Here is a 25,656-nt window from a genome sequence, read left to right on the forward strand (position 1 = left end):
CGTAGTATTCCATCGTGTGTATATACCACATTTTATTTATCCACTCATCTGTTGAAGGACATTTGGATTGTTTCCATCTCTTGGCAATTGTGAATAGTGCTGCTATGAACATTGGCGTGCAGATATCTGTTCGTGTCACTGCTTTCCGATATTCCGGGTATATACCGAGAAGTGCAATCGCTGGATCGAATGGTAGCTCTATATCTAGTTTTCTAAGGAACTGCCAGACTGACTTCCAGAGTGGCTGAACCATTATACAGTCCCACCAACAATGAATAAGTGTTCCAATTTCTCCACATCCCCTCCAGCATTTGTAGTTTCCTGTTTGTTTAATGGCAGCCATTCTAACCGGTGTTAGATGGTATCTCATTGTGGTCTTAATTTGCATCTCTCTAATAGCTAGTGAAGCTGAACATTTTTTCATGTGTTTCTTGGCCATTTGTATTTCCTCTTCAGAGAACTGTCTTTTCATATCTTTTGCCCATTTTATAATTGGGCTGTCTGTACTATTGTCATTGAGTTGTAGGATTTCTTTGTATATGCAAGATATCAGTCTTTTGTCAGATACATGGTTTCCAAAAATTTTTTCCCATTGAGTTGGCTGCCTCTTTACCTTTTTGAGAAATTCCTTTGAGGTGCAGAAACTTGTAAGCTTGAGGAGTTCCCATTTATCTATTTTCTCTTTTGTTGCTTGTGCTTTGGGTGTAAAGTCTAGGAAGTGGCCGCCTAATACAAGGTCTTGAAGATGTTTTCCTACATTATCTTCTAGGAGTTTTATGGTACTTTCTTTTATATTGAGATCTTTGGTCCATTTTGAGTTAATTTTTGTGTAGGGGGTGAGGTAGGGGTCCTCTTTCATTCTTTTGGATATGGATATCCAACTCTCCCAGCCCCATTTGTTGAAAAGACCATTATGGCTCAGTTCGGTGACTTTGGGGGCCTTATCAAAGATCAGTCGGCCATAGATCTGAGGGTCTATCTCTGAATTCTCAATTCGATTCCATTGATCTATATGTCTATCTTTGTGCCAGTACCATGCTGTTTTGGCAACTGTGGCTTTATAATAAGCTTCAAAGTCAGGGAGTGTAAGTCCTCCCACTTCGTTTTTCTTTTTTAGAGTGTCTTTAGCAATTCGAGGCATCTTCCCTTTCCAAATAAATTTGATAACTAGCTTTTCCAAGTCTGCAAAGTAGGTTGTTGGAATTTTGATTGGGATTGCATTAAATCTGTAGATGAGTTTGGGTAGAATTGACATCTTAATGACATTTAGTCTTCCTATCCATGAACATGGAATTTTTTTCCATCTTTTAAGGTCCCCTCCTATTTCTTTTAGTAGAGTTATGTAGTTTTCTTTGTATAGGTCTTTTACATCTTTGGTTAAGTTTATTCCTAGGTACTTGATTTTTTTAGTTGCTATTGAAAATGGCATCTTTTTCTTGAGTGTCTCTTCAGTTTATTCATTTCTAGCATATAGAAACATTACTGACTTATGTGCATTAATCTTGTATCCCGCTACTTTGCTAAATTTGTTTATTAGCTCTAGTAGGTGTATCGTTGATTTCTCAGGGTTTTCTAGGTATAAGATCATATCATCTGCAAACAATGACAGTTTTACTTCTTCTTTTCCAATTTGGATGCCTTTTATTTCTTTGTCTTGCCGGATTGCCCTGGCTAGCACTTCCAGCACAATGTTGAATAACAGTGGTGACAGCAGGCATCCTTGTCTTGTTCCTGATCTTAGAGGGAAGGCTTTCAGTCTCTCACCATTGAGTACTATGCTGGCTGTGGGTTTTTCATATATGCTCTTTATCATGTTGAGGAAGTTTCCTTCAATTCCTACCTTTTGAAGTGTTTTTATCAAAAAGGGATGTTGAATTTTGTCAAATGCTTTTTCAGCATCTATTGAGATGATCAATTGATTTTTCCCTTTCGAGTTTTTAATGTGTTGTAATACATTGATTGTTTTTCTTATGTTGAACCATCCTTGCATGCCTGGAATGAACCCCACTTGGTCATGGTGTATGATTTTTTTAATGTGTCTTTGGATTCGATTTGCAAGTATTTTGTTGAGGATTTTTGCATCTATATTCATTAGGGAGATTGGCCGGTAGTTTTCCTTTTTTGTAGCATCTTTGCCTGGTTTTGGTATTAGATTGATGTTAGCTTCATAAAATGAGTTAGGGAGTGTTCCATTTTCATCAGTGTTTTGAAAGAGTTTGAGTAAGATTGGTGTCAGTTCTTTCTGGAAAGTTTGGTAGAATTCCCCTGTGAAGCCATCTGGCCCTGGGCATTTATTTGTGGGAAGATTTTTGATGACTGATTGGATCTCTTTGATTGTGATGGGTTGATTGAGGTCTTCTATTTCTTCTCTGGTCAGTCTAGGTTGTTCATATGTTTCCAGGAAATTGTCCATTTCTTCTACATTATCCAGTTTGTTGCCATACAGTTGTTCATAATATCCTCTTATAATTTTTTTAATTTCTTCAGGATCTGCAGTTATGTCACCTTTTTCATTCATTATTTTGTTTATATGGGTCTTCTCTCTTTTTGATTTTGTCAGTCGAGCTAGGGGCTTGTCAATCTTGTTGATCTTCTCAAAGAACCAACTTTTCGTGATATTTATCCTCTCTATTGTTTTTTTGTTCTCTATGTCATTTATTTCTGCTTTAATCCTTGTTGTTTCTTTTCTTGTACTTGGTTTAGGATTGGTTTGCTGTTCATTTTCTAGCTTCTTTAGTTGATCCATTAGTTCTTTGATTTTGGCTCTTTCTTCCTTTTTAATATATGCGTTTAGTGCTATAAATTTCCCCCTCAGCACTGCTTTTGCTGCATCCCATAGATGTTGGTATGTTGTGTTCTCATTTTCATTCGTCTCTATATATTTAGCAATTTCTCTTGCTATTTCTTCTTTAACCCACTGATTGTTTAGGAGTGTGTTGTTTAACCTCCAGGTATTTGTGAATTTTCTAAGTCTCTGATGGTTATTGATTTCTAATTGTATTCCATTGTGGTCAGAGAATGTGCTTTGAATAATTTCAATCTTTTTAAATTTATTGAGACTTGTTTTATGTCCCAGCATATGATCTATTCTGGAGAAATTCCGTGAGCACTAGAAAAGTATGTGTATCCTGGTGATTTGGGATGTAATGTCCTGTAGATGTCTGTTAAATCTAATTCATTTATCAGATTGTTTAGGTTTTCAATTTCCTTATTGGTCTTCTGTCTCGTTGATCTATCTATAGGAGAGAGTGATGTGTTGAAGTCTCCCACAATTATTGTGGAAACATCAATTGCTTCCTTTAGTTTTGCCAGTGTTTCTCTCATGTATTTTGTGGCACCTTGATTGGGTGCATAGACATTTACGATTGTTATTTCTTCTTGCTGAATTGCCCCTTTTATTAGTATGTAGTGGCCTTCTTTGTCTCTCAAAACATCCCTGCATTTGAAGTCTATTTTATCTGAGATTAATATTGCTACACCTGCTTTCTTTTGGCTGTAGCTTGCATGAAATATTTTTTTCCATCCTTTCACTTTCAGTTTCTTTGTGTCCCTGTGTCTAAGATGAGTCTCTTGTATGCAACATATTGATGGTTCATTTTTTTTGATCCATTCTGCGAATCTATATCTTTTAATTGGGGAGTTTAATCCATTTACATTCAACGTTAAAACCGTGAAGGCATTTCTTGAATCGGCCATCGTATCCTTTGGTTTATGTTTGCCATATTTTTCCCTCTCTGTATTAATATCCTTTATTGTACCCATACCGAATCTCTTTAGTACTGAACCTTTCTCCAAGTCTCTCTGTCCTGTCTTTGTTTCTCTGTCTGTAGGGCTCCCTTTAGTATCTCCAGTAGGGCAGGTCTCTTGTTAGCAAATTCTCTCAGCATTTCTTTGTCTGTGAAAAATTTAAGCTCTCCCTCAAATTTGAAGGAGAGGTTTGCTGGATAAAGTATTCTTGGCTCGAAATTCCTCTCACTCAGAATTTTAAATATATCGTGCCACTGCCTTCTTGCCTCCATGGTGGCTGCTGAGTAGTCACTACTTAGTCTTATGCTGTTTCCTTTGTATGTGGTGAATTGCTTTTCTCTTGTTGCTTTCAGAACTTGCTCCTTCTCTTCTGTGTTTGACAGTGTGATCAGTATATGTCTCGGAGTGGGTTTTTTTGGATTTATTCTATTTGGAGTTTGCTGAGCATTTATGATTTGTGTATTTATGTTGTTTAGAAGATTTGGGAAGTTTTCCCCAACAATTTCTTTGAATACTCTTCCTAGACCTTTACCCTTTTCTTCCCCTTCTGGGACACCAATGAGTCTTATATTCGGACGTTTCATATTATCTATCATATCCCTGAGGTCCATTTCGAGTTTTTCAATTTTTTTCCCCATTCTTTCTTTTATGCTTTCATTTTCCATTCTGTCATCTTCCAGGTCACTGATTCGTTGTTCAACTTCCTCTAGTCTTGTACTATGAGTGTCCAGAATCTTTTTAATGTGGTCAACAGTTTCTTTAATTTCCATAAGATCATCCATTTTTTTATTTAGTCTTGCAATGTCTTCTTTATGCTCTTCTAGGGTCTTCTTGATTTCCTTCATATCCCGTACTATGGTCTCATTGTTCATCTTTAGTTCTTTGAGTAGCTGCTCTAGGTGCTGTGTCTCTTCTGGTCTTTTGATTTGGGTGCTTGGGCTTGGGTTATCCATATCGTCTGTTTTTTTCATATGCTTTATAATTTTCTGTTGTTTTTGGCCTCGTGGCATTTCCTGAACTTGATAGGGTTCTTTTAGGGTTTGTAGACCTATTGAAGTCCTTATCTCTAATTTATCAGATCTACAGCTTCGTGGAGTACACTTTCTCTAACTAACCAGCAGGTGGCGTCCACGAGCCACCTGTTCTCCACAAGCCAGTTCTCCCCTGCTTAGCCTTTTTGGTGAGTGGGGGAGTGAGTCTTGTGGGGCCCAATTGGTGTACCAAGCTTGCGTGTGTAGTTGGTGTTGCCTGCCCTGTATGTGGGGTGTGTTTCTGGGCAGTCGGGGAGGGGGGGTGGCCCTAACAATCAAATCTCCCTGATGATCCTAGAGTTTTAAAGCTGCTGCAATAGTCTAATCCTTCAGTTCAGTCCTGCCACAGTTTGTCTCTGCCACTGACCCACAAGTCTTTGGTATTGGCGTATGGCTCCTGAGACTTGCAAGTGGGCCCCTCTTCCAGGCTGTGCACCCCGGGTCCTCTGTTGAGGGATGACTGTGCTATGTCACAGGTGAGTGCCGTCCCCCCAGGGCAGTTCTGGGCTGCTGGGCTGTGTAGGGAGGCTCCCAGTCTGCTCAAATGATGGCTGAATGGGGCTTTGTTAATTCACACTGCTCCACCTTCCCAGCTCTGGGACATTCAGCTGAGGTTGCAGGGAAGGCTAATGTCCACGCCCAGTTTTGTGGTGTGTGCCTGTTATTTGAAGCACTTCCGTCACACTGGGTTGTCTGGGGCAGCTCTGGGCTATGGGGCTGGCGATGGGCAGGAGTGTTTCCTGTCCACCAGGATGGTGGCTGTGAGTGGACACCCCCCTTTTCTTGGGAAGTTGTGTTGTTTATAGTGAATTTTCTCAGCCACTGGATTATTGCCTTTTGTCTCAGAGCTCTCTTAGTTCTGCTCTTGACTTGACGTCCCCAAGTTGCAATTTTTTGAAGCTTTCTGTATTGGGCTTCTTAGAGTAATTGTTTTAGAAAAAGAAAAAAGGATTTAAAAAAAATAAATAAATAAACGCCCCTCCTCAGAGATCTAATGGGTTATTGAAATGCTAATAGACAAAGCAACCAGGGCCATTAAGGAAAGGTCCACAGGGCAGAGAGATCAGCTTTGCTTCAGGATTTGCATATGCGCCTCAAGGCCTGAGCTCCGCCCTTCCCCTTTCTGTGTTCACCAGAACTCCAAAAATCCTCTGCTTTTATTTTGGAGTTTTTCGTGTTGTTTTTTTTCTATGCTTGTCTCCTCTTTGCTGGGCTGGCTGCTCTCAGAGTCTCTGGTGTCTGGTCTCAGTCTATCTATGGTTGGAGTTTGAATCAGTAGAATGAGTTTCCGATAAGAGCAGCCACTGCAGTTCTCCCTTCTCCTTCCCGGAGCTGACAGCCCCTCCTCCCCCGGGACTGAGCCTGGCAGGGAGGGGCGCGGGTCCCCTGGCCGCAAAAACTTACAGATTTCGCTGATCTCAGCAGTTCCACGTTTTCATGAGTGTTGTATGAAGTATGCCCAAAGACAGATTGCTCTGTGGTGTCCAGTCCACGCAGTTCCTGGCTTTTTACCTACTTTCCTGGAGGAGTAACTAAAACTTACAGCTCACCAGTCTGCCATCTTGCCCCCTGTTTTTCTAATATAAGGTCTTGAAGATGTTTCCCTACATTATCTTCTAGGAGTTTTCTGGTACTGTCTTTTATATTGAGATCTTTGACCCACTTTGAGTTAATTTTTGTATAGGGTGTGAGGTGGGGTTCCTCTTTCATTCTTTTGGATATGGATATCCAACTCTCCCAGCCCCATTTGTTGAAAAGACTGTTATGTCCCACTTCAGTGGCTTTGGGGGCCTATCAAAGATCAGTCAGACGTAGATCTGAGGGTCTGTCTCCGAATTCTCAGTTCGATTCCATTGATCAATATGTCTGTCTTTGTGCCAGTACCATGCTGTTTTGACTACTGTGGCTTTATAATAAGCTTCAAAGTCAGGGAGTATAAGTCTTCCCACTTTATTTTTCTTTTTTAGAATGTTTTTAGCAATTCGAGTCATCTTCCCTTTTCAAATAAATTTGATCACTAGCTTTTCTAAGTCTGCAAAGTAGGTTGTTGGAATTTTGATTGGGATTGCATAGAATCTGTAGATGAGTTTGTATAGAATTGACATCTTAATAACATTTAGTCTTCCTATCCATGAACATGGAATATTTTTCCGTCTTTTAAGGTCCCCTTCTATTTCTTTTAGTAGAGTTATGTAGTTTTCTTTGTATAGGTCTTTTACATCTTTGGTTAAGTTTATTCCTCGGTACTTGATTTTTTTAGTTGCTATTGCAAATGGTATCTTTTTCTTGAGTGTCTCTTCAGTTTGTTCATTTCTAGCATGTAGAAACATTACTGACTTATGTGAATGAATCTTGTATCCCAGTACTTTGCTAAATTTGTTTATTAGCTCTAGTAGCTGTATGATCGATTTCTCAGGGTTTTCCAGATAGAAGATCATATCATCTGCAAATAATGGCAGTTTTGCTTTTTCCTTTCCAATTTGGATGCCTTTTATTTCTTTGTCTTGCCGGATTGCCCTGGCTCGCACTTCTAGCCCAATGTTGAGTAACAGTGGTGACAGTGGGCATCCTTGTCTCGTTCCTGATCTTGGAGGGCAGGCTTTCAGTCTCTCACCATTGAGTACTATGCTGGCTGTGAGTTTTTCATATACACTCTTTATCGTATCGAGGAAGTTTCCTTCAATTCCTACCTTTTGAAGTGTTTTTGTCAAAAAGGAATGTTGGATTTTCTGGAATGCTTTTTCAACATCTATTGAGATGATCATTTGATTTTTCTCTTTGGTTTGTTAATGTGCTATGATGCATTGATTTCCTTATGTTGAACCCCACTTGGTCATGGTGTATGTTTTTTTAGTGTGTCTTTGGATTTGATTTGCAAGTATTTTGGTGAGAATTTTTGCATCTATATTCATTAGGGAAATTGGCCTGTAGTTTTCCTTTTTTGGTAGCATCTTTGCCTGGTTTTGGTATTAGATTGATGTTAGCTTCACAAATTGTGTTAGATAGGGTTCCATTTTCTTCGATGTTTTGAAAGAGTTTTAAGTAAGATTGGTGTCAGTTCTTTTTGGAAAGTTTGGCAGAATTCCCCTGTGAAGCCTTCTGGCCCTGGGCATTTATTTGTTGGAAGGTTTCTGATGACTGATTGGATCTCTTTGCTTGTGATTGGTTGGTTGAGGTCTTCTGTTTCTTCTCTGGTCAGTCTAGGTTGTTCATATGTGTCTAGGAAATTGTCTATTTCCTTTACATTATCCAGTTTGTTGGAATACAGGTGTTCATAGTATCCTCTTTTAAATTTTTAAATTTCTTCGGGATCTGCAGTAATGTCAGCTTTCTCATTCATTATTTTGTTTATGTGGGTCTTCTCTCTTTTTGATTTTGTCAGTCTAGCTAGAGGCTTGTCAATCTTGTTCTTCTCAAAGAACAACCTTTTGGTGTTATTTATTCTCTCTATTGTTTTTTTGTTCTCTATGTCATTTATTTCTGCTTTAAACCTTGTTATTTCTTTTCTTCTACTTGGTTTAGAATTGGTTTGCTGTTCATTTTCTAGCTTCTTCAGTTGATCCATTAGTTCTTTGATTTTAGCTCTCTCTTCGTTTTTAATGTATGCATTCCATGCTATAAATTGCCCCCTAAGTACCACTTTTGCCGCATCCCATAGGTTTTTTTTTTGTAAGGGTTTAATATCTACAATATATTAAGAACTTCTACAATGCAACAACAAAAAAAAAACAAAAAGGGAAATATTAGACTGTATACATGGTAACAGAATAAAAGAAATTAAAAAATCCATGGAACTACACTTCACAGTGAACCCTAAATTAAACCATGGACTATAGTTAAGTGTACAGATATAAAAATGTGCTATCATCAACTGTAGTAAATGCTCCACACCAATGTGAGGTATTAATAATAAGGTCATATATGGAAATCTTGTATTTAATGCATGATTGTTCTTTTTTTTTTAATGTAACTTGATTGAGATATATTCACAAACCATAGTCCAACCAAAGTATACAGTCAGTGGTTCACGTTGTCATCACGTATTTGTGTATTCATCACCATGATCATATTTAGAACATTTGCATTACTCCAGGAAAAGAAATAAAAAGAAAAAAGACGACACCAAAGATCCCATACCCCGTGCTTCTCCCTTTTGTTGACCACTAATGTTGCGCTCTACCCGATTTTAAGACTTTCAATAGAGGTAGGTTAACTAAGACAGTGCAGTATGTCAGAGATCAATATATAGATCAGTGAAACAGAACAAAACATCCAGAAGTAGATCCATGCAAACAAGGGCAACTGTTTTTTTGTTTGTTTGTTTTTTTTTGTTTGTTTGTTTGCTATTTAGTTATACAATCATTATCAAAGATCAGGGCTGCTGGTTTACAGTTCAATACCTCTGGGTACTTCCTTCTGGTTATTCTAAAACACTAGACAATAAAAAGAAATATCTGTGTAATAATTCAGTAGTCACTGTCATGTGTTAAATCCTAATTTCTCAGTTATACCTCCTCCCTCTCATTTCATCTTTTTTTTTTTTAATTGTTGTATTGAAATATATTCACATACCATACAGTCATCCATGGCATACAATCAACTGTTCACAGTACAATCATATAGTTATGCATCCATCACCACAATCTATTTCTAAATATTTTCTTTTCATCATAAAGAATCAGAATAAGAATAAAAAATAAAGTAAAAAAAGAACACCCAAACCATCCCCCGCATCCCACCCTGTTTGTCATGTAGTTTTTGTCCCCACTTTTCTACACTATACAAAGGGAGTGTGATCCACAAGGCCTTCACATCACACTGTCACCCCTTGTAATCTACATTATTATGCATTATTATTATAATAATAATCTACATTATTATTATATAGGATTAGATATGTTGTGTTCTCATTTTCATTTGTCTCTATATATTTAGCAATTTCTCTTGCTATTTCTTCTTGAACCCACTGATTGTTTAGGAGCGTGTTGTTTAACCTCCAGGTATTTGTGAATTTTCTAAGTCTCTGATGGTTATTGACTTCTAATTGTATTCCACTGTAGTCAGAGATTGTGCTTTGAATGATTTCAATTTTTTTAAATTTATTGAGGCTTGTTTTATGTCCCAGCATATGATCTGTTCTGGAGAAAGTTCTGTGAGCACTAGGGAAGAATGTGTATCTTGGTGATTTGGGATGTCACGTTCTATATATGCCTGTTAAATCCAATTCGTTTATCAGATTGTATAGGTTTTCAGTTTCCTTATTGGTCTTCTGTCTGGTTGATCTATCTATAGGAGAGAGTGATGTGTTGAGGTCTCCCACAATTATTGTGGAAATATCCATTGCTTCCTTTAGTTTTGCCAGTGTTTGTCTCATGTTTTTCGTGGCACCTTGATTGGATGCATAAACGTTTATGATTGTTATTTCTCCTTATTCAATTGCTCCTTTTATTAGTATGTAGTGGCCTTCTTTGTCTCTCATAACATCCTTGCCTTTAAAGTCTATTTTATCTGAGATTAATATTGCTATTCCTGCTTTCTTTTGGCTTTAGCTTGCATGAAGTATTTTTTTTTCCATCCTTTCACTTTCAACTTCTTTGTGTCCCTGTATCTAAGATGCAACATATTGATGGTTCATTTTTTTGGATCCATTCTGTCAATCTAGGTCTTTTAATTGGGGGATTTAATCCATTTACATACAATGTTATTACTGTGAAAGTATTTCTTGAATCAGCCATTCTATCCTTTGGTTTATGTTTGTCAGATATATTTTTTCTCCCTCTCTCTTAATGTCCTTTAATGTACCCATACTGAATCTTTTTAGTACTGAACCTTTGTATCTCTCTCTACTTTCTTTGTTTCTCTGTCGGTTGGGCTCCCTTTAGTAACTCAGGTATGGCAGGTCTCTTGTTAGCAAATTCTCTCAGCATTTGTCTGTGAAAAATTTAAGCTCTCCCTCATATTTGAAGGAGAGCTTTGTTGGGTAAAGAATTCTTGGTTGGCAATTTTTATCTCTCAGAATTTTAAATATGTCATGCCACTGCCTTCTCGCCTCCATGGTGGCTGCTGAGTAGTCACTACTTAGTCTTAATGCTGTTTCCTTTGTAAGTGGTGAATTGCTTTTCTCTTGTTGCTTTCAGAACTTGCTTCTTCTCTTCCGTATTTGACAGTGTGATCAGAATATGCCTCAGAGTGGGTTTATTTGGATTTATTCTATTTGGAGTTCACTGGGCATTTATGATTCTTGTATTTATGGTGTTTAGAAGCTTTGGGAAGTTTTTCCCAACAATTTCTTTGAATACTCTTCCTAGACCTTTACCCTTCTCTTCCCCTTCTGGAACATCAATGAGTCTTACATTTGGACGTTTTATGTTATCTGTCATATCCCTGAGGTCCATTTTGATTTTTTCATTTTCCCCCCATTCTTTCTTTTGTTCTTTCATTTTCTGTTCTGTCGTCCTCGAGGTCACTGATTCCCTGTTCAGTTTCCTCTAGTCTTGTATCATGAATATCCAGAATCTTTTTAATTTGTTTGGCAGTTTCTTTTATTTCCATAAGATAGTCTCATTTTTTAATGTACTCTTGTAATTTCTTCTTTATGCTCTTCCAGGGTCTTCTTCATGTCCTTTATATCCTGTGCCATGCTCTCATTGTTTGTCTTTAGTTCTTTGATTAATTGCTCCAAGTATTGTGTCTCCTCTGATGTTTTGATTTGGGGGTTTGGGTTATCCATATCATCTGGTTTTTTTCAAATGTTTAAAATTTTCTGTTGTTATTGGCCTCTTCGCATTGCTTAACTTGATAGGGTTCTTTTGGGATATGTAGGCTGATTCAAACAGTTATCTGTAATTTGTCAGATCTACAGCTTGATGGCATACACTTTCTCCAACTAACCAGCAGGTGGCGTCCGCGAGCCACCTATTCCCCTCAAGTCAATTCTCCCCAACTTTGTCTTTGTGGTGAGTTGGGGTGTGAGTCTTGTGGGGTCCAGTTTGTGCACCAAGTTTGCATGTGTAGTTGGTGCTGCCTGCCCTGAATGTGGGGCGTGTCTGAGTAGTTTTGGGGGGCAGCTTTAATAATCAAATCTCCCAGGCGTTCCTGCAGATGTAAAGCTGTTGCAGTAGTCTAATCCTTCAGTTCAGTCTCACCACAGTTTGTCTCTGCCACTGACTCACAAGTCCTTGGTATTGGTGTATGGTGCCTGGGACTTGCGAGTGGGTCCCTCTTCCAAGCCGTGCCCTCCTAGGTCCTCTGCTCAGGGAAGACTGTGCTACGTCACAGGTGAGCGCCATCCCCCTAGGGAAGTTCTGGGCCACAGGGCCATGTAGGAGTGTTCCAAGTCTGCTGAAAGGATGGCTGAATGGGGCATGTTAATTTCCCTCTTTTCACACAGCTCTGTCTTCCCAGCTCTGGGACAGTTAGCTGGGGGTGGGCGTTACACGCCTGATATTGTGGTGTATGCATGTGTTGTTGGAAACACTTCCTGTCACACTGAGTTGTTTGGGGCAGCTCTGGGCTATGGTGCTGGCATGGGGCAGGAGCATTTCCAGCCCTCTGGGAGGATGGCTGTAAGGGGACGCCTGCCCTTTTCTCGGGAAGTTGTGGTGTTTAGCGAATTTTCTCAGCCACTAGACTTATTCCTTTGTCTCTCAGAGCTATCTTAGCTCTGCTTTTACCTGGGCCCAAATTGCTAGTCTTTGAGGCTTTCTGTAATGGGCTTCTTAGAGTAATTGTTTTAGAAAAAGAGAAAAAGGCAAGAAAAAAAAAAAAAAAGAAAAAGAAAGAGAAGGGCTCTCCTTGCAGATCTAGTGGGCTATTGAAATGCTAAGAGACAAGGAGAATAGGGCCATTAAGGAACAATCAAGAAAGCATAGAAACCAGCTCTTCAGACAAGAGACCTCGCCCTCTGGATTTGCCTATGAGCCTGATTCTGTTTGTGCCCTGCCCTTCTCTGTTTTGTATTCACCAGAATTCCAAGAAGTCTCTGTTTTTAATTTTGGTTTTTTTTTTTTTTTTTTTTTGCTGTTTTTGCTGTTTTTGCTAGCCCTGTCTCCTCTCTGCCAGGCTGACTGCTCCCAGATTCTCATGTGTCTGGTCTCAGTCTGTCTATGTTTGGAGTTTCGATCAGCAGTCTGAGTTTTCAATCAGAGCTGCAACTTCAGTTCTCCCTCCTCATTCCCAGCACTGACGGCCCCTCCTCCCATGGGACTGAGCCTGGAAGGGAGGTCCCCTGGCCACAAGAACTTACAGATTTCGCTGATCTCAGCTGTTCCATGCCTTCGTGCCTGTTGTATGAAGTATGCTCAGAGTCAAATTGCTCTGCGGTGTCCATTCCACACAGTTCCTCACTTTCTACCTACTGCCCTGAGGTGTAATTAAAACCTACACCTCACCACTCTGCCATCTTGCCCCACCTCCCAACACCATTTATTGAATAGACTGTTCTGTCCCAGTTGAGTGGACTTGGGAGCCTTATTAAAAATCATTTGACCATAGATCTGAAGGTCTATTTCTGACCTCTCAATTCAAATCCATTGATTTTAAAGTCAGGAATCGTGTGTCCTCCCATTTCATTCTTCTTTTTCAAGATGTTTTTGGCTATTTGAGGCCCCTTACCCTTCCAAATAAAATTAATAATTAGCTTTTCCATTTCTTCAAAGTAGTCTGTTAGAATTTTGATTGGTGTTGTATTGAATCTCTAGACAAATTTGGGTAGAAGTTGATATCTTAATGACATTTAGTCTTCCAGTCCATGAAGAAGGAATGTTTTTCCATGTATTTAGGTCTTTTATTTCTTTTAGCAGTGTTTTGTAATTTATTGTTTACAGTTCCTTTACATCTTTGATTAAGTTTATTCCTATATATTTGATTCTTTTATTTGCTGTGATACATGGAATTTTTTTCTTGATGTTCTCCTCAGATAGCTCATTACTAGTGTATAGAAACTTCCCATTTTTGCCTATTGGTCATATATCCCAGCACTTTGCTGAACTTGTTTATTAGGTCTAGTAGCTTTGTCATATTTTGGGGGGACTTCTTAAATACATCATCATGTCATCTGCAAATAGTGTTTTACTTCTTCCTCTCTGATTTTGATGCTTTTTATTTCTTTTTCTTACCTAATTGCTCTAGCCAAAACTTCAAGCACAATGTAGAATAACAGTGGTGACACTGAACATCTTTGTCTTGTTCCCGATCTTAGAGGGAAAGCTTTCATTCTCCCACTGTTGAGTTCAATGTTAGCTGTGAGTTTTTCATATATGCCCTTAATCATGTTGTGGAAATGTCCTTTGATTCCTCCCTTTCAAAGTGTTTTTATCAAGAAGTGATGCTGAATTTTGTGAAATTGAAATGATTTTGTGGTTTTTCCCTTTTGATTTGTTAATGTGGTGTATTACATCTATTAATTTTATTGTGTTGAATCACCCTTGCATTCCTGGAATAAAACCTACTTGTCATGGTGTATAAATCTTTTATTGTGCTATTGACTTCTATTTATAATTGTTTCATTGACAATTTTTGCATCTATATTCATTAGAGAGATTGGTCTGTAGATTTCTTATAGTCTCTTTATCAGGGTTTGGTATTACAGTGTTGCTGACTTCATAGAATGAGATAGGTAGTGTTCCCTCTTCAATTTTTTGGAAGAATTTAAGCAGGATTGTATTAATCCTTCTTCAGATTGCATTTCTTGGACATGTTTATTTGTGTCTTTCATAAGAGTTGAGAAATTTTGGGCCATTACTTCCTCAAACATTCTTTCTTTCCCCTTTTCCTTCTCCTTCTGGGACACTGGCTCATATGGTTATGTGCTTCATATTGTCACTCAAATCCCCGTGACTCTGCTCTGTTTTTTTCTGTTCTTTTCTCTCTGTTCTTCGACTCCATGGTTTTGACTGTCCTGTCTTGTAGTTCTGAGTCTCTCTTCTGCCTCCTCAGATCTGCTGGTGTATGTCTCTATTGTATTTTTAATCTCTACTATTGTGTCTTTTTTCCCCGTAATTTCTGTTATGTTTGTTTTTATACTTTCACATTCTTCTTTATGCTCATACATTGTCTTCTTAACATCCTTTATCTCCTTGAACTGATTTAAGAGATTTGTGTGAACAACCTTGATTACTTGTTCCAACTTCTAAGTCTTATCTGAAATTTTCAATTTGTTCCCTTGACTGCGCCATTTCTTCCTGTTTCTTAGCATGGCTTGTAGGTTTTTGGTGATGTCAAAGCATCTGATTATCTTATGTGTTAACCCTAAGGGTCAATTTCTCCCTCTTGTCGAGGGTTTTATTGTTGATTGGCTTTGTGGTAAGACTCTTCCACCCTTGGTCTAACTTATATTCTTGACCTTTAGAATAGCCCCTGTTTAACTTAAGATCAGATTTTTTCAACTCTTCATTTGATTCTTGCCCTGGATATGCATTACAATTTTTAAGATTGCACTTTATGTGCAATTGTTTCAACTCCAGGAGAGAGCTTCCTTTCCTTTCTTTATTCTCCTATAATCTCAATCTGTTTTGTTTGTTTTTGTGCACACTTTTCTCCTCAGCTCCTATGATTTGTTTAAATTTTTTCCCCTCACTTGGTGCCCTGTTTTTCTTACATTTTCAGTTTTGGGACCTGACCTGTCTTACAGCAGTTCAGTTTAAACCCACCCCCCCCCCCCTTTTTTTTTTCTTCCTGTGAGACTTCTCTGTTCTGATTTCTTTCCTGTTGGTGTGCCCCATCCTGGGGAGCCATATGGGGTCAATCCAGAAAGATGGGTGACTTTAGAAAAGTCGATTTTGCCTTTAGGTGGTCCAGCCAACAGAAACTGGCTTGAGTTGAGGGCACAACAGTTCTTGCCAGCATTTCTGTTGCAGTCTTTGCCTTCCTTCACCCCCTCCCCAGAGGCCCTTTTATATGCTGTACATCTCAGAGGCTTGTGTTTTGCTGTAGATCTCTGTGGACCTAGGTCCTTATGCCTGGCTATGCATGAAGTTCTAACTCTTTGCTGTGAGTCCCTCTACAATTTCTGTCTGTGGTGGGAGGGACCCAGTATGTGCTTGCCTTGTGCAACTCCCAAACTGCATAGGACCGAGTAAGGGGGTGAGGAATTGGAACCCACCAGTGGTCTAGGATGGAATTTTCCTCCCTGGTATTTTTTTGTTTCATTGATTCAGCATTTGTTGACTTCTTCTCCCATCTCTACCATTTTCTAGAGTTCTAAGCAAATAGGATTTGTCCTTTCATTCAGTAAATCTCTGCGAAAACTTTTTCAGGGGATGTCTTATGTCACCATGTTGATGATGTCACTCTCATATGGCGATTCTATATTTAGCTTTCTGAGGAACTACTGAACTGATTTTCACAAGGCTGTACCATTTTACAACCTTGCCAACAACTTATTAGGGTTTCAGTTTCTCCTCATGCTTGCCAATAATATTTTTTTTTTTTTTTTTTTTTGGTTTGTTTTTAAACAATAGCCATCATAGTGACATAAAGTGGCATTTGCCTATTTACTTGATGTCCAATGATGTTGAGCACCTTTTCGTTTCTTACTAGCCATTTGTATATCTTCTTTGGAAAAATATCTATTCAGGTTCTTGGCCTATTTTTCAATTGGGCTATTTGTTAGAACATTACCTTTTACTCCCTTCTCCACTTTACCCTTCCCCCAGGATAAACTATTGAAAGACAATAGAAAAATTCTAATACAATAGAAATTTCTAGACTTTCTAAAAGCTACTGTTTAAGTGCTAGAAGAGTATGATTTCATTATAAACACTTCCTAATTCTTGTCAACTATAATATGGTGGAATTTATTTAAAAGTATTTTAAATACAAATTTATCATTCAAAATAGGTATAAAAACATTTAAAGTATTTCAGTTTTTGCTTCAAATGATTTACTGAGAAGCTTTCCAGAGCATGATACCATTTTTTCAGTGTTGTTTTGTACAAGGATTTCTCATTTGTAGTGAGCTATGAGACAAGTTGAACTGTTATCAGATTCAAAATCATTGTTTTCTTACAAAACCTTCATGCTGCATTGAATGAGTTGGCAATATATTTAAAACAATCACAAGAGAATCACATCAGAACAATACTAGTTATCCAGATTTTTATGATAAAATATATAATGTTGAGCTTATGGTTGTAATTGCTTTTGTGAATAACAAAAGGAAGATACACTTTATTTATTGTTGTCTTTTTCTCGATTATTTCTTTCATTCACTCATTCATTCCTTAGTAAGTAACTACCATACAAGTACTATGTTAGATGCTGGAAGCAAGATAAAAAATGGCCTGTATTTATATTTGCTGTTTAGAGAGATTGTTGTGCTTGGTTATTTATACTATCACAAATTGTTTATATTCAGTCTGTCTGTATGCAAGAAAGACAGGATTGTTCTTTTTAGACTACTGCCTTTTCTTTAAGCAATTGTCATATATATTCTATATGTACCATCTGGATTGTATATTGAACACAATTTTTTACATTCTTGTTATATTCACATAACATAAAATTCACCTTGTTAGCCATTTTGTACTATAAAAATCATGGCATTTAGGGCATTCATGATGTTGAATCATCATCCCTACTATCTAGTTCCAAAACATTTTCACCACCTTAAAAGGAAACCCCATAACATTAAGCAGTCATTCCTCATTTCCCTCCCTCTCTCCCTCACTCTTTGGCAACCACTAATCAGCTTTCTGTTTTTATGAATTTGCCTATTTTGAATATGTCATATAAATGGGATCATATAACATGTAAACTTTTGTGTCTGGCTTCTTTCATAGATTCATCCATGTTGTATGTGTCAGTATTTCCTTTTAATATTCCATTGTATGTGTATGGTATATGTTTAGCCATTCAACAGTTGATGGACATTTGGACTGTTTCTGCCTTTTGGCTATAGTGAATAGTGTTATTATAAATATTCATGTACATTTTTTTTCTGTGCACATGTGTTTTCATTTCTTTTGGGAATACACCTTGGAGTAGAATTGCTGGATCATGGTAATTCTATGTAACTTATTAAGGAACTGCCAAAGTGTTTTTTCAAAGAGGCTGTATCATTTTAAATTTCCACTAGTAATATATGAGGGTCACCACATCATTACCAGTACTTATTCTCCATGTTTTTATTTATTGTTATAGCCATCCTAATGGGTGTAAAGTGGTATTTCATGGTGAATTAATTTTTACCAGTTAAAAATTTATTTACTTTTATTAAGATTTATTCACACACCATACAGTCATCCAAGGTATACAATCAGTTGTTCACATTACCATCATATAGTAGTCCATTCATCACCCTTATCTATTTTTTGAACATTTTCCTTGTACCAGAAAAAGTGAAAATAAAAATAAAAAAGAGTAAAAAAAGAAGACCTAAATCATCCCCCCCACCCTATTTTTCCTTTAGTTTTTTGCCCCCATTTTTCTACTCATCCATCCATACACTGGATAAAGGGGAGTGTGAGCCACAAGGCTTTCTCAATCACATTGTGAGCTACATTGTTGTACAGTAGTCTTCACGATTCAAGGTTGTTGGGTTGTAGTTTGATAGTTTCAGGTATTTGCTACTAGCTGTTCATTAAAATCTAGAAAGAGTTATCTATATAGTGTGTAAGAGTGTCCACCAGAGTGACCTCTCATCTCCATTTGGAATCTCTCCCACTGAAACTTTATTTCATTTCATTTCATATCCTTCTTTTGGTCAAGAAGATGTTCTCCATCCCATGATGCTGGGTCCCAGATTCCTCCCTGGGAATCATATTTTGCGTTACCATGGAGATTTAAAACCTCTGGATGTCAGATCCCACGTGGGAGGAGGGCAGTGATTTCACCCACAAAGTTCGCTTAGCTAGAGAGAGAGGGCCACATCTGAGCAACAAAGAGGGATTCAGGGGGAGACTCTTAAACATAATTATAAGCAGGCCTAGCCTCTTCTTTGCAGTAACAGGCTTCTTAAGGGCAAGTCCCATGATAAGAGGGTTTGGCACATCAAACCACCAGTCCTCAGTGTTTGTGAAAACATCAGCAACCATCCAGGTGAGGAAGCCCAACACCTCTGCTTTTTCCCCCAGCTCCTGGGGCTCTGCATAGTTTTTTTCATTTTTTTTTTTAATTAACTTTATCAAAAAAATTTTTTAAAAGGCATTAAAAAAACATTTCAAATGAAACCAAAACAAAGGAATAAGAAAAAACAAATCTAAAATAAGCTATATTACTTCCAACATGCTCCTACTCTATTTTTGGAGTAAATAGCAAAGCATCCACAAATATTAAGTAGCTCCAACAGTATAAATCTTTTGTTAGCATCTTCGAAATATTAGACAAATAAAATTGTTCTCCACCCTGAGAAAAAATTTTGATCTTCAAAAGAAAGTGTATTTTTGTAACTTTTTTTTAATTTTTAAATTTTCCGACTTTCATTTTGATATGTCAGAATTAAAACATTGATAGATTTCCTGTATCCCCTTCAAACCGCACCCCCCCCCCCCAAATAATCTATAGACTTTGTTCAGACTTGGTCAGTTGTCCTAATAATAGCCTTTTTTTTTTTTTACCTCCTTCAGGATCTTATCTAGGATCACATGTTGCATATGGTTGTCAGGTCTCTTGGGTCTCTTCTAATCTAGGCAGTTCCTTAATTGGTCTTTGTATTTTTTTTTTTTTACCTTAACCCATCCTGCCTCCCTCCCTCCCTCCCTCCTCTACTTTCTCTTTCTTTCTTTCGACATTTATACAACATAAACTTTCCCATCTCAGACATTCCTGAACATACCATTCAGTGGGATTAGTCATGTTGACAATGTTGTGGTACCTTGATCATTTTCCATTGCTAAAACTTGCTCATCTCCCCAAACAGAAACCATGCACCCATTATGAATCAACTCCCCATTCCTCCCCACCCCTCCCTCCCACTGCACCCACCAGCAACCTGTACTCTGATTTCTTTCTTTATGTGCTTGCATATTCTCTGACATTTTCTTTGCAGTTACTATGGGGCTTTGACCTTGACACTTTTGAAGAGTATTGGCCAATTATTTTGTGGAATTTTCATCAATGGGAGTTTATCTGGTGCTTGTTTATGATTAAATTCACATTATGTGTTTTTGGCAAGATACCACAGAAATGATGTTGCATCACTTCTCAGTGCCTCTCTTAGGTTCCACATGGTAATAATGTTTACTGGTGGTGTTAACTTGAAAGCAAGTTGTTGAGGTGGTGCTGGTCAGATTTCTTCGCTATAAAGTTGCTTTTTTCCTCTTATAAATTAATAATTATCTTGTGAAGAGGAACTTTGAGACTATATAAATATCCTTTTACTCATTATACTTTTTCTTACAAATTTTAGCATCCATTGATGAGTCTTGAATGAAATAATTTGCATTGTGGTATTTGCTAGTTGGTGATTTTACAGCATTCATTTGCATTCATTAAAATTTATTTCATCATTTTTCCTGAAATTCTATATATGGCAATGTGGTAAACCTGCCCACTTAGGATCATAGAGTGACAAAGTTGAAAGGGGCTAAAATTATCCTTTTGTGACAACCATGTTACATAATCACATCATGTTAGAGTAGGAATGGTTGTTATAAACATAGAATACATAAAAATTGATTATTTTTGGAATATTTAAAAAGTTATTAACTCTCTAATGCTCAAATTTCTAGTAAATATATTGAATTTTTTCCATCATGGTGTTCAAAAGTCACTTTGTGTAGCCCTACATTCTACCACATTCCTTAAGCAGTTACTATATTGTGATCAAACCACACTAATATATGAAGTAAAAATGTTGATGAATGAGCAAAATGTAAATAAAGATAGGGAAAAATAGGAAGATAGATACAGGAAATAGAAAAATGTTTCATTATTTTATGGGTAGACAAGACTACCTTGAAGAAATTACTTTTAAGATTTCATTTGTTGGAATATCTGATGCAGATTTTTGACCTCTTCTATGTGCAGCTTTGCTTTCGGGTTTGTTAGCTAAATGAATAAAAAAATATATATATATATGGAGACAGCCAATCTGGAGCCCAGCATTTAAAAAGTAATGCTTCTTTTTTATGTAAGTCAGATCTTCTGCATTTTGTGTCCTGCACATCATCACATAGAGAAGGCACTAATTTTTAGAACCACTAAAAAAAGAAAAGAAATGTAAAACTATTGAAAGTAATTAGTAGTTATAAAGAGGCAAAAAGAAGAAAAAATGAAAGAGCAAAGAGAAATTAATGTGGAGGTGATTCTGTTTGGTTCACGGTGGTTTTGGTATGTTTTTCTAGTTCCTGCTTACCTGATAGGTAATTATAACCTGCAAAGTATACATCAGCTATTATTAATGTTATTTTATCTCCAGGAATAGATTATTTTAATTTGATTAGTGTTTGTATCTTCATTTTGTAGGTATACAGGAGTTTCCAGAAAATATAAAAAATTGTAAAGTTTTGACCATTGTGGAGGCCAGTGTAAACCCTATTTCCAAGTAAGTTCTTCTTTGTTTGCATTGTAGGCTATTTTTTTAAAATTCAGCTGTATTGAGATGTAGTCACATACCGTACAATCATCCTTGGTGTACAATCAACTGTTCACAGTACCATCATATAGTTGTGCATTTATCACCCCAATCAATTTTTGAACATTTTCCTTGCATCAGAAACAATAAAAATAAGAATAAAAAATAAAAGTAAAAAAGAATACCTGAATCATCCCCCCATCCCACCCTATTTTTCATTTAGTTTTTATCCCCATTTTTCTACTCATCCATCCATACACTAGACAAAGGGAGTGTGAGCCACAAGGTTTTCACAATCACACCGTCACCCTATGTAAGCTACATAGTTATAGAATCGTCTTCAAGAATCAAGGCTACTGGGTTGTAGTTTGATAGTTTCAGGTATTTCCTTCTAGCTATTCCAATACACTAAAACCTAAAAAGGGATACCTATGTATTGCATAAGAATGCCCTCCAGAGTGACCTTTTGACTCCATTTGAAATCTCTCAGCTACTGAAACTTTATTTTGTTTCATTTTTGCTTCCCCTTTTTGGTCAATAAAATGTTCTCAATCCCATGATGCCAGGTCCAGATTCATCCCTGGGAGTCATATCCTGCATTGCCAGGGAGATTTACATCCCTGGGAGTCAGGTCCCATGTAGGGGGGAGGGCAGTGAATTCACCTGCCAAGTTGGCTTAACTAGAGAGGGAGAGGGCCACATCGAGCAACAAAGAGGTACTTTGGGGGAGACTCTTCGGCACCCTTATAAGTAGGCTTAGCCTCTCCTTTGCAATAACAAGCTTCATAAGGGCAAGCCCTGAGATTGAGGGCTCGGCATACCAAATTGTGAGTCCTTATTGTTTGTAGAATATCAATAATAACCCAGGTGGAGATGTCCAGCATTTCCGCATTTTCCCCTAGCTCCTCAGGGTGGCCCTGCATATATATTTTTATTCTCTGCCCAGATTACTTTGGGATGTATCACTATTTCATGCTAACCTGTACAAACCTACCAGATCTCACTTCCTATTCAAAGTTCCATGTAATTATGGTGGTTGAATAAACTGACCGTACAAGTTAAATTATTTAGTGTGCTGTGGAAGATACATATCCGACACCAAATAAACATCTCTTCGTTTGGTCTCACGCAGAAGTTGAAGTTTTAAAACACAGTTAGTGTCATCCTTTACCCTTTGGCCTGATTTGCTGTAGGCATTATAGACTATTTTAATAATAAAACAACCTTCAACCAGTAGTAAAATAATACATATATTAATGGACCATTTGTATCAATCTTGAATCTGTAAAAAAAATCTCAATTTTAGAGTAAAACAGTAATCTTTTACATAATCTCTCTTAAACCTTTAGTTTACTGTTGTGAAAATTGAGATATTACACATAATGTCAGAAATGAGACTAGAATCCAAGTCTCCTTGCTCAATGTTATTTGCACAATATAAAAACGTCTTCATCTACAACTAAGATGCATGCCACTCTTAACCTGAAAATCATGTGATTGGTGTCAGCATATACAGGAAGTTATATATGATCTTTTATGATGGCTATAAACAGAAAGCTTTGCTGGCACTAGAGCTGTTAAGTTTTGCAAAAATGGAATGTTGAACAGAAATATTAATAGAGTAAAGCATAAGCTTTTACATATTATGCTGTCTTGATGAGATTTTTGTAACATGACTTGCTGTACCTGCTGTGGAATATGAAGGAATATGAGGTAGGGAAAAAAAAAAATGAGTCAAAGATTGATCTGTCTTGCTTCAAAGGGGACTTTCTATTTGTTAAAATCCAGGATGAACAATTAAAGATGGTGCATATTCTCTTCCTTTGATCTTATTGCTCTAGCATCAAGTTCTAAATCTGTGATATATTTCATAAGCCAGAGAAAGTAGTAGTAAAATTAACACATGTAGATTTTCATATGGCCTTAAAATGTCATTCAGCTTTTTATGTTATTTTTTCTGATTTACTCCGTATAAAATTCTGTGTCATCTTTATTTGATCATTTAAGGGCCAATAGTTGAGATAAAAAATAATCTAGACTCAGCAGTTCTCAACTGGGGATGATTTGCAATTCCTGGAGACATTTTTGGTTGTCACCACCTGGGAGTGGAGGAATGCTAATGCCATCTAGTTGGTAGAGGTCAGGGATGCTGTTAAATATCCTACAATCACGAGACTACCACTTCCCAGCATGGAATTATCCAGCCCAAAATGTGAATATTGTTATGGTTTAAAATCGCTGATCTAGTCCATTGGATTGATTAAAAACTTGAAGTTTTTAGATGTTAGATAAGGTGGATTTGAAGAGTGCCTGCTGACTTCATAGTTAAGTCCTAAATACGTTTCTTCATATTGTAGCTCATTCGTAGTTGACTATTTGGGCAAGATTTTATATTACTGAGATAATACTTCCTTACTTTCTTTTTTAGAAAGAAATAAAGATATAAACACTGAAAGAGGGATGTTTTTACAACAAGTAAATCTCAGTTTCAGTTTCAATAATAAAACAATATGTTAGCTTTTAAGAACATGTCTTGATTATACAAATTTTTAAGGAGATTTATGTTTAATAGAGACTGAAATTCTGTATATGAGCTTAATTAAAATTCTGGTATGTTATCTGTAGGCTTCCTGATGGATTTTCTCAGCTGTTAAACCTAACCCAGTTATATCTGAATGATGCTTTTCTTGAGTTCTTGCCAGCTAATTTTGGCAGGTAAATTAATTATATTTTCTTCTAAAAACTTTTATTGTTACCTCTTAAAGTTTAGAAAAATACAAGTTGCTTTAGTAATACTATTAAGTACAATTTTATGGGCTCTTATTTTGTAGTAATTTCCATGCATTATGGTGTTTATAGTTTCTTTGGACCTTGTTATTTTGACTTTGGGTTTATATTCGCAGGTAAGCAGTATGCAGTGAGAAAAAAATAATTTGATACTTGAATTTGTTTTTAGGATATGCAAAAATAGACTATTTAAATTGGGAGTAATTTCTGTATATTTGAGATAATGAATGTTTTCTTAGCATTTATCACAAACTAAAATGATTTAATTTATTGGTTCTCTGTCTTCCACATTGGAATAAAAACTGTTGAGAAAAGAGAATATGTTTCTGGGGTTCACCCTCCTAGTGTCCTTTATCAGCATGTAAGAGCAGTTCCTGTCATATTGCATATCCTAGTAAATTTTTTTAAAAGTGATTTGGTAAATTCATTTCTCAATAATAGGTGCCAAGTTATTATGGAATTTAAATTTATTAACTTTATAGTCATCTTTTGTCTAAAACCAATTAGTGTACTTGTCCGATTCATTTTTTGCATGTGGCATTTGGACTACTTAATCTGCTGATTTCCCCTCTATTTTTAGTGGAAAGTGTATCACTGAAATAGCAGAAGATTTCTCCTTCTTCATATTCCTTGACTTATTTATTCTTTCCCAGAGCTGAATTCTAGATTTGGATAATTGCTCTTTTATCTATTAATAGTTAACAATTTTTGCATGTATTTTTCATAAAAAGGCCTGAAATGCTTTAGGATTGGTATTTAGGTGGCAATCACTTCTTTATCCCCTTTAAAGTATCTAGAAGTTCTTACCTCCCCCATAATTCTCACAGTTCTCTTTTCTTTATATTCCTTTGTACTTCTTTTTAGTCCTCTTGTAATTTTTAATATAGTAGCTTGTGCAAAGTAATTACACAATAAAATTTTGTATATATTTTTGGGTGACTTTAGTTTGTTCATTAAATTCTTTGTTTTTGTCATAGATGTGATTTATTTTCTTTGTTTTACAGATTAACTAAACTCCAGATATTAGAACTTAGAGAAAACCAGTTGAAAATGTTGCCAAAGTGAGTGAAGATGGCTATCCTTTTTAAAAATTCAGTTTTGAATTTTTAATAAGTCCTTAAAGAAATGTTAAATTTTGTAAATTAAAATGTATGTGTAAGTTACTTTAAAAGGCACACCATTTGTAGTCATGGTATTTTAATCAGTAGTGTTAAAAATAAAAATCTACACACCTGTCCTTGGAGTCTTAACTTTCTACTGTTTTAATAGCTATTTCTTGGTTATCTGGCACTCAGGTTCCTGTGACACAACAGCCAAAATAATAAGTATGTAAAGCCTCCCTGGGTCCCAAGTAAAAGTCCCAAGCTCACATACTAGAGCTCAAACAGATTACTCATTGTAGAGATCTATAGGGTCTTCATGTGAAGCCCAGTAACTATACTTCAGGGAACTTAATTGTCTGGTTTCTAGTCCATTGTAAATTAGAAATGGGGTGGAGGGCCCCTTACTGGCAAGGAAAAAAATGGCAAACAAAAGAGCAAGGATGAAGATAAAACTACTTAAAAGAAACAGGTCTAC

The 25,656-nt window shown here is 36.8% G+C and overlaps 1 protein-coding gene across 8 annotated transcripts in view; it reads left to right on the forward strand.

Annotated features, from left to right (window-relative positions):
* The window catches only part of ERBIN (erbb2 interacting protein), a 196,204-nt gene that overhangs the window by 115,012 nt on the left and 55,536 nt on the right, over positions 1–25,656 (forward strand). For all 8 annotated transcript variants that reach the window (XM_037801905.1, XM_037801906.1, XM_037801904.1 and 5 more), the window contains exons 5-7: positions 21,183–21,261; positions 23,917–24,006; positions 25,083–25,139. In XM_037801905.1, the coding sequence (XP_037657833.1) occupies positions 21,183–21,261; positions 23,917–24,006; positions 25,083–25,139 (226 nt within the window). The remainder of the gene's footprint in view (positions 1–21,182; positions 21,262–23,916; positions 24,007–25,082; positions 25,140–25,656) is intronic.

Source organism: Choloepus didactylus, chromosome 13 (genome assembly GCF_015220235.1).
Source record: "Choloepus didactylus isolate mChoDid1 chromosome 13, mChoDid1.pri, whole genome shotgun sequence".
In the NCBI taxonomy this organism is placed as follows: Eukaryota; Metazoa; Chordata; class Mammalia; order Pilosa; family Megalonychidae; genus Choloepus; species Choloepus didactylus.